Raw genomic sequence first — 9,551 nt, forward strand, 5'->3', positions numbered from 1 at the left:
GGGGATAGATAGATACGGGGGCGTATGGGGATAGATAGATAGATACAGAGGGTGTGTGGGGATAGATAGATACGGGGGGTGTGGGGATAGATAGATAGATAGATAGATAGATACAGGGTGTGTGGGGGGATAGATAGATACAGGGGGTGTGGGGATAGATAGATAGATAGATAGGTAGATAGATAGATAGATAGATAGATAGATAGATAGATAGATAGATACAGAGGGTGTGTGGGGATAGATATAGATAGGTCAGTGGGATGGGGATGGATATAGACAGACAGACAGATTGGCTCTCAACCCACCCCGTGTTCAGTGGGGTCTCTGCTCTCCCTGCCCCCCAGCTCTACGAGATGTTCTCGGGCACCATGCGCTACCTGCCTGGCCCCCAGCGCGCAGCGTTCAAGCAGCTGGCGGGGCTGGAGAAGTTCATCGAGAGGAAGGTGAAGGCGAACCAGGAGACCCTGGACCCCAGCGCCCCTCGGGATTTCATCGACTGCTTCCTGGTCAAAATGCAGCAGGTACCGGCCGTAGCTGGAGGGGACAGCTCAGCGTGGTCAGTATCAGGCCTGAGAGACCAAACGGCCTGATTGTAACCAGGGGTTCAACTGGTAACGGGGTCAGTTCAGGCCTCAAACCTTCTGGGGCAGAGAAATCAAACCCCACAGATAGCGAAGAACAACGGGCTTTGAGGAAAGCACTGGGCTGGAACTCAGGCGATCCGGGCTCTGCCACTGATCCCCCATGTGGCCTTAGTCAAATCACGGCATTGTGTTGTACCTCAGTTTCCCCACCTATACAATGGGGATGGAGAGCCATCCTCTGAGACTGTGAGCTCCTTGGAGCAGGGATTGTCCCTCACTCTATCACCCGCCCCAACGGGGGCCCTGATTTCAGCCAGGGTCCGTGCAGCTCCCCACACTAATGGGCGCTGACCTGGCTTCTGTGCAGTGCACTGGAGTCCCGGACAGATTCCATTCCCAGCCACATCCCCAGAGTTCTCACACGCATCCTGGCACTTTTTTTTCTCGTTCTGTTAAAGGAAAAGGAAAATCCTTCCTCTGAGTTTTTCCTGAAGAACATTGTTCTGACCACGTTCAACATCTTCTTCGCCGGGACGGAGACCATCAGCACCACTCTGCGCTACGGCTTCCTGCTCCTGCTGAAATACCCAGAGATCGAAGGTAACTGGAAAGGGGGTGTGACGGGTTGGGTCACAGAGACCCCCTTGGGACTGCCACCTGATGTGCTGAGACTACCTCTGAGCCCGTTTTCCCTGCCAGCTTGGGACTTCAGAACCCTGCCTTGTTGAGCCAGACACGCCAGCCTGCTGCAACACAGACCCAGGGTCTGAACCACACGCCTCAAAGCTGCAGAATTAACTGAAAACAGCTTAAGAAGGGCTCCTGTCTCCAGCACCCAGATACCCAGCTCCCAACGGGATCCAAACCCCAAGTGAATCCGTTTTACCCTGTATAAAGCTTATGCAGGGTAAACTCATAAATTGTCCGCCCTCTATAACACTGATAGCGAGATATGCACAGCTGTTTGCTCCCCCAGGAATTAATTACTTACTCTGGGTTAATTTATAAGCAAAAGTGATTTTATTAAGTATAAAAAGTAGGATTTAAGTGGTTCCAAGTAATAACAGACAGAACAAAGTAAGTTACCGAGCAAAATAAAACAAAACACGCAAGTTAAATTAAATAAATGGAGATATCCTATCTCCTAGAACTGGAAGGGACCTTGAAAGGTCATCGAGTCTAGCCCCCTGCCTTCAGTAGCAGGACCAAGTACTGATTTTGCCCCAGATCCCTAAGTGGTCCCCTCAAGGATTGAACTCACAACCCTGGATTTAGCAGGCCAATGCTCAAACCACTGAGCTAAGCCTAATACAGTAAGAAACTGAATGCAGGTAAATCTCACCGTCAGAGATGTTCCAATAAGCTTCTTTCACAGGCTAGACTCCTTCCTAGTCTGGGCCCAATCCTTTCCCCGGTACAGTCCTTGTTAGCTCCAGATCAGGTGGTAACTAGGGGTTTTCTCATGACTGCAGCCCCCTTGTTCTGTTCCACCCCCTTTTATAGCTTTGGCACAAGGCGGGAATCTTTTGTCTCTCTGGGTCCCCACCCTTCCTTCTCAATGGAAAAGCACCAGGTTTAAGATGGATTCCAGTCCCAGGTGACATGGTCACATGTCCTGTGAGACCCCCGGCCTCCATTCTTCCCGGCCTGACTCACAGGAAGGCTTACAAGTAAAACAGATTTCAGAGTGGTAGCCGTGTTAGTCTGTATCAACAAAAACAACCAGGAGTCCGGTGGCACCTTAGAGACTAACACATTTATTTGGCATAAGCTTTCGTGGGCTACAGCCCACTTCATCAGATGCATGAAGTGAAAAATCCAGGAGCAGGTATAAATACATGAAAGGATGGGGGTTGCTTTACCAAGTGTGAGGTCAGTCTAGCGAGATAAATCAATTAACAGCAGGATACCAAGGGAGGAAAAATAACTTTTGAAGTGGTAAGAGAGTGGCCCATTACAGACAGTTGACAAGAAGGTGTGAGTAACAGTAGGGGAAAATTAGTATTGGGGAAATTAAGTTTAGGTTTTGTAATGACCCAACCACTCCCAGTCTTTATTCAGGCTTAATCTGATGGTATCCAGTTTTCAAATTAATTCCAGTTCTGCAGCTTCACGCTAGAGTCTGTTTTTGAAGTTTTTTTGTTGAAGAATTGCCACTTTCAGGTCTGTTATTGAGTGACCAGAAACAGAGCCACCTACAGTCAATTGTCCTGGTTAATGGGAGCCATCAAGATTCCAAACCACCATTAATGGCTCACACTTTGCATAATTACAATAGGCCCTCAGAGTTATATTTCATACTCCTAGTTTCAGATACAAGAGTGATACATTCATACAAATAGGATGACCACACTCAGGAGATTATAAGCTTTGTAATGATACCTTACAAGAGACCTTTTGCATGAAGCATATTCCAGTTACATTATATTCACCCTCATTAGCGTATTTCCATAAAATCATATGGAGTGCAACGTCACGGGGGGACAAAGGAAACGCAAAGGGCCGGATCCTCAGCTGGGGTAAATCAGCCGGACTCTGCTGAGGGCAGCAGCGGTTCCTCCTTTTACACCAGCTCCAGATGGGGCCGGACAGTCACAGCTCGGCAGCGAGTTTGTGTCCTGTCTGTGTCGCTCCGTCGTGCGTCAAAGGAAGCCGACGGTCAGGGAACGCCGGGTCAGCGTTGCTATTTCAGATTCCAATTCTAGGGGCTGGATTCAGATCTCGGTTCCCCCGGGGCTAATCCAGAGCCACCCCCTGACGGCAGTGGGGGTAGGGCCAGATGCGGATCTCGGTTCCCCCCGGGGTCAATCCGGATTCGCACGGGCCCCCCCCTTTGAGCTGTGCTGACGTCTCCGCAGAAAAGATCCACGAGGAGATCGACCGGGTGATCGGGCGGAACCGCGCCCCGAGCATGGAGGACCGGAGCCGCATGCCCTACACCGACGCCGTCATCCACGAGTTCCAGAGGTTCTGTGACGTCATCCCCATGGGCCTGGCGCGCCGGGTGACCAGGGACACCCAGTTCCGGGGATACACTATTCCCAAGGTAGGTCCCGGGGCGTCTATCCCCCACCCCGCCCCATGGCTGTGTAGGGCTCAGCATTGTCCCAGTGTGGTGCAGCAGGCACCGGGGTGGTCTGGAGCTCGGGAAGCCTGGGTTCTCCGCCTGCCTCTGGGAAGTCGTGTGGTCTAGCGGCCCGGGCACCAGACTGGGGCTTATGAGACCTGGTTTCTGTTCCCAGCCCTGCTACAGGACCTCGAGTGACACTCTTTCCCTCCCACCCTCTGTCTAGGTCCAATTCCCAGCTCTGCCACTGACTCATCGTGTGACCTTGGGTATCGCTCTGTGCCTCAGTTTCCCCATCTGTTAAATTAACATACATGCAGTTAATGAGCTTTTGTTTGTCTATTTAGACAGGGAGCTCTTTGGGGCAGGGAGTGTCTCTCACTATGTCTGTGCAGCACCTTGCACAATGGGGCCCTGATCTCAGTCGGGGTCCGGGCAGTGCCCGGCGCGACGGGGCCTTCATCTCAGCCAGGGTCTGGGCAGCGCCCGGCATGACGGGGCCCTGATCTCGGCCGGGGTCTGGGCAGCGCCCGGCGTGATGGGGCCCTGATCTCGGTTGGGGTCTGGGCAGCGCCCGGCGTGACGGGGCCCTGATCTCGGTCGGGGTCTGGGCAGCTGGTACTAATCAGCATAGGTCCATCGGCTGTGGATCTGGCCCATGGTGTCCTGTGTTTACTGTGGGTTTTCCCAGCGTGTCTAGGAGCCCCAGTCATGGACCAGACCCCACCGCGCTCGGTGCTGTAATGCACAGAACACAAAGACGCTGCCCCACAGAGCTCAGAGTCTGAGACTGGACAATAGCTGTATGCAGGGGCAGCATGGTTCCGTGGTGAGAAGGAGGAGTCCGGACTCCTGGGTTCCCTTCCCAGCTCCGGGAGGAGCTGAGGGCAGTAGCTAGAGCAGAGGGCGCTGGGAGACACCTTGGATTCTGGCCTCTCCTGGCCGCTTGAATTTTGATCTTTGCTTGCATTGCAAATGCCTCCCATGGTTAGAATGACCCTGAATTGTGCCCCAGTGCTGTGGGTTATCTGCGTTTAATCATTGCTGTTTGTTGCTTTCTCTTCCCCCAGGGGACAGAGGTGTACCCGATGCTGGGATCCGTGTTGTATGACCCCACGCAGTTCAGCCGCCCCGACACCTTCGACCCCAGCCATTTCTTGGATGGGAACGGCCAGTTTAAGAAGAGCGACGCCTTCGTGCCCTTCTCAATAGGTACGAATCCCCCGCAGAGCTCGGTTCTGAGTGTCCCAAGCAGCGAGATCTGGGCCTGGCCCAGCCGCCCGCTGCTAGACCTCACCCTGCGTACAGAGAATTGTGAGGCCAGATCCTCAGCCGGTGTAAATCAGTGTCACACCAATGGGGCCAGATCCTCAGCCGGTGTAAATCAGTGTCACTCCATTGGGGTCAAGGGGGCTGTTCACACATTCTCCGGGGTAGGTGTGCGCTGAAGCCTCGTGGGGAATCGGGGCCTTGTGAGCTCTTTGGGGCAGGGACCGTCTCTCCCCATGGGTCTGTCCAGCGCCTAGCACAAAGGTACCCTGACCTCGGGTGAGGCCGACGGACACATCTGGGGTAATTATCACCTGTGCCATCCCACAGGAGTAGCCGGTTCCTTTTCTCCGAACCAGGCTTGGTCGTTTGCCCCTCACTCCAGCGAATGCCAGTCTCCCAGTGGCGCGATCGGGCGGATTCCTGCCCAGGGCGTCGTGGGGAATGTGGCCTAGGAACAGACAGGCGACGTTAGCTCTGAATGCAGCATTGCTGAGGCCGGACTGGGACACCGTGTCTGGTTCCGGTGTCCACGCCTTGCACACGGTGCTGACAAGCTGGAAAGGGTTCGGAGAAGAGCTACAGGCTCGGAGGAGGTCTGGGGAACCCGCTGCACAGAGACTCCGGGAGCTCATTGGAGCGGCGGTTAAGGGGTGATTTGATCCCGGTCTATCGGCACCGCCTGGGGGAGAAGGGATCTGACGGCCGCGGGGTCCCTAATCTAGCAAAGGCGGAACGGGAGCCAAAGACCGAAAGCTGAAGCTTGGTGGTAAATCCCAACTAGAAATAAAGTGCAAATTTTTAAGACTGGGGGGAATTAGCCCCTGGAACAGCTTCCGTCGCTTGGCCGCTGCAGAGCCAGGCCGGCTGCCTTTCCGGAAGAGACGCTGTAATTAAACACAGATTGCTGGGCTCAGTAGCGGAAGTCACTGGGTGAGATTCTCCTGCACCTGCTCTGCTGGGGTCAGGCTGGAAGATCGCAGTGATCCCTTCAGACTGTAATATCTCCCTCCCGAGCGTGTTATTTCTCCGTCCTCCTGGGTCCTCGCAGTCTGTCCCGGGGCAGGATAGCTGAACAGATCAGGGAGACTTTTCTCCCCTGTTGTTTGCCCAGCTGCAGGGCTCAGAGCATCCGGCCGGCTGCTTTCACAAAGTCAGTGACTGTCTAGAGCTCAAAGATCTGCCTCATTAACCCCTCCCAGCACAGCAACATCATGCAACTGCCCCCTCTACAGATCTTCAAACGAACGGTGCCCAATTTCCCCAACCATCGCCACCGCCAGAGCTCCAGACTGGGGCAGAGTTTGGACAAGGGGTGAGACCCCCTCCCAGAGTCTCACCTGCCCCTGACACCCTGCTGCGGCCGGGCCATGACGCCTCCTTTGTCCTCTCTCCTAGGGAAAAGGTATTGTTTCGGGGAGATGCTGGCGCGCATGGAACTCTTCCTCTTCCTCACCAGCATCCTGCAGAACTTCCGCTTCCGCTCCCCCGTGGAGCCCAAAGACATCGACATCTCCCCGAAGCTGGTCGGGTTCGCCACCCTGCCCCGCAGCTACGAGCTGTGCCTGGTCCCGCGCTAGCAGCCCCGCGGAGCCAGACGGGATTTCTGGGGGCAGCCTTGGGGAGGGAGAAACACAAAGGAACCAGACCTTTATTAGGTGGAGAACTGGCCCTGTCAGGAGCCAATGGGGGGATCTGGCTGTGTGAAAGTGCCACATAGGGCTAGCTGATAGCTTGTATCTCCCCACTGCGCAAGGGAATCCCGGCTCCCCGACACCTTTACATCCCCCCCACCTCCCGTCCTTGGCCCTGGCCGCTCCAAAGTCTATTTACTGATGGGCCAGTCTCTTGCGAGGCCTCGTAGCGAGTCCGTGAGCCAGAGCAGCGCGGTGCTTCGGGATCCCGCGGAATAGCTGCTTGCTGCTCGCACGAGGAGACCAGCGCTCTGCTCTCTTGATGGAGTCAGCAGGATGCAAACCGCAACCGACCAGGCGATACTGAATAAGCAGCAGAGCCCTGACGTTGCAGCGAGAAATCGGTCACATTTCGGTTTGGAAATGTTCCAAAAAACAGCCTTTGTCCGGAGCCGCACTAGTGAGAACCGAAGGGGACAGCAGTCTGGGGCAGGCGGGTTATCGGAACCAGACGGCTCCGCGCTCACGGCTGCAGGGCCGGTTTCACGGTTTGGGTCTCTGTACCACGCTGTTCAGTTAACTCCTGCGCTAACACCCATGGAAGCTGGCTTAGCTGTCGTCTGAATTAGCTAATAAATTGGAGTGGGTCAGACCCCAGTAATTATGCGGAGCGCTGATTATTGATGGCTAACGAGCCTCTCCCCGGAGCAGGTGGGCGGGGAACGGGCAGAGAGTGGGTGACAATGGCTGACACCGACCAGCAGTAAATTGTGACTGCTCTGGGGCCAGGGAAGGACATGCCGCTCGGAGGGGGGGTTCTTCATTGCCCCCTGTAGCGAGGGAGCAGTGCATGCATCGCTCTTTGCCCGGGTCTCTGTTGAAATTCACCAGCTAGAAATGGTGGCAGCGTGGCCTAGAGGCAAGGGCACTGTCTTGAGCGTCCAGAGACCCGGGGTTTAATCCTGGTTCTGCTACCGACCTGCTCAGTGGCCTTGGGCATGTCTCTTTCTCTTCAGCCCGGGATCTCTTTGGGGCAGGGACAGGCTCTCACCCAGCAAAACAGGGCCCTGATCCCGGCCGGGGGGGTCACTTTCACCAGTGCAAAGGGGAATGTAACACGCTACAGATGGGTCCAGCTTTGCGCTCACTTTGTCCCTGGTGTGCGAGATGCCAAGAGCTGAGTGCGGGGGGTGGAGGGGACGGATATCAGTTTGTTTCAAGCTGAAGGTGAATTTTGGTCACCAGAATGAAAAACCAAGAAAAAACCACCCAACATGGAAAAACAAGCTTCCCAACAGAATGACAAGGCAAAACACTGACTTTGGAAAGGATCAACAGCTGTTTTGTCGGGGAGGGGGGGGGAAGGGGGGATCAATTTTTTTCCCCAGACCAAACTATTTACTGAATTTGACCCACGTTCATGGACAATTTGGCTGCCCCCAACTCTGCATTTCTGGGGCAAACTCACTATTCACTGAAGAACCATCCCCCAGCTCTAGAGCGGACCCCGGGCACAAGCAGGGGGGAATCAGCCCCATGGATCCCAGGCCCGCACGTTGAACGGGTCCCTGGGACCGCTCCATGGACACGTTAGCAAAGGGCAATGAACATTCCCAGAACCCAGCTCCCAGGGACAGGCCGCTCTCTCCCCATGTGTTGGCAGCAGCCGGCCCGGCCTTTGGCCAGCCTGGACGGAGAGCTGGGGTGATCCAAATGAGCAGTGGAGACCCAGAAAATCATGAGGATTTGTGATGCCGAAATCATGCGCTTTTCACATGGCCCTGGGCCAGGGGTTTTCAACCTTTTTCCATTTCAACTGGAGGTGCGGACCCCGTTAAATCTCAGACATAGTCTGCGGACCCCCAGGGGGCTGCGGCCCCGCAGGTTGAAAACCTCTGAAGTAGGGTAAAAGGTCAGACGCTGCTGGTGCTGTATCACAACAAAACCCCCTAAAGGCCATGGCCTCATACACATTTACCCCATCCCTGCGGCTGGGACAGGAGCAGGGTGTCAAAGTGGCTTTAAGCTCCCCTTTGCAGCTCTTTGTGTTAGTTAGAGCAACCTCAGGGCTACCCTAACTCACGTCCTGCCCCCTATGGGCCCTGGGGAGCAGAGACTAGCCACAGCGCCGTGTGCTCTGGCCACGCCCCGGAGCTGACCCCTGTGCCAAGGGTTGGGAGCAGGGACCTTACAACATCCTACGTGCAGGGGGAATTCTGAGGGGCCATTTCCTCCACTTCAAGCCCCCTTTACCCTGGCCCTGAGGGGCCCCCGGGTGACAGAATCAGGTCCATTGGCTCAGACGGTGACCTGAATTACCATAGCAAAGCAATTCCAACCCAGGAAGAAAGTGGAAATTTCATAAGAGAATCTGGTTAGATTTGGGGCAGGGACTGTCTCTCATTGTGGGTCTGGGCAGCGCCAGGCGCGATGGGGCCCTGATCTCAGCTGGGGTCTGGGCAGCGCATCGGGGGGAATGATCCAAGGGCCATTGTCCTTCTTATCTGTGCGCCTTCATCAATCATTAACCCTCATCGCATGTGGCAGGTGATCATAAGGGCAGAATTCACCCAGTGCCGTGGGGCCAGCTCCGGGGGCACCTGTGAAACTCCATGTCGAAGGCTTACGCAGGTCACAAGCCTTAGGCCCCGATTCAGGAAAGCGTTTAAGCGTGTGCTTGAGCCCAGCGCTACTCAGGACAGCCCAGGAGCACACAGAATCAGAGAATCGTAGGACAGGCAGGGACCCTGAGACGTCATCTAGTCCTGTCCCCTCCACTCACGGCAGGGCTCAGTATTGATCATTCCTGACAGGTGTTTGTCTAAACTGCTCTTAAAAATCCCAAATGATGGAGATTCCACCACCTCCCTAGGCAATTTATTCCAGTGTCTAACCACCCCGACAGTCAGGAAGTTTTTCCTAATGTCCAATCTAAACCGCCCTGGGCTGCAATTTAAGCCCATTGCTTCTTGTCCTGTCCTCTGAGGAAGAACAATT

At 55.0% G+C, this 9,551-nt stretch overlaps 1 protein-coding gene across 1 annotated transcript in view; it reads left to right on the forward strand.

Moving 5' to 3' along the window:
• LOC112125412 (cytochrome P450 2A13-like) overlaps window positions 1-6,593 on the forward strand; it is an 11,141-nt gene extending 4,548 nt beyond the window's left edge. Inside the window, exons 5-9 of the mRNA XM_026662599.2 lie at window positions 345-521; window positions 1,043-1,184; window positions 3,443-3,630; window positions 4,722-4,863; window positions 6,319-6,593. Coding sequence (XP_026518384.1) covers window positions 345-521; window positions 1,043-1,184; window positions 3,443-3,630; window positions 4,722-4,863; window positions 6,319-6,500 — 831 coding nt within the window. The 3' untranslated portion in view covers window positions 6,501-6,593. The remainder of the gene's footprint in view (window positions 1-344; window positions 522-1,042; window positions 1,185-3,442; window positions 3,631-4,721; window positions 4,864-6,318) is intronic.
• Window positions 6,594-9,551: the final 2,958 nt, after the last annotated feature.

Source organism: Terrapene carolina, unplaced genomic scaffold (assembly GCF_002925995.2).
Source record: "Terrapene carolina triunguis isolate 2854851 unplaced genomic scaffold, T_m_triunguis-2.0 Scaffold28703, whole genome shotgun sequence".
Classification (NCBI taxonomy): Eukaryota; Metazoa; Chordata; order Testudines; family Emydidae; genus Terrapene; species Terrapene triunguis.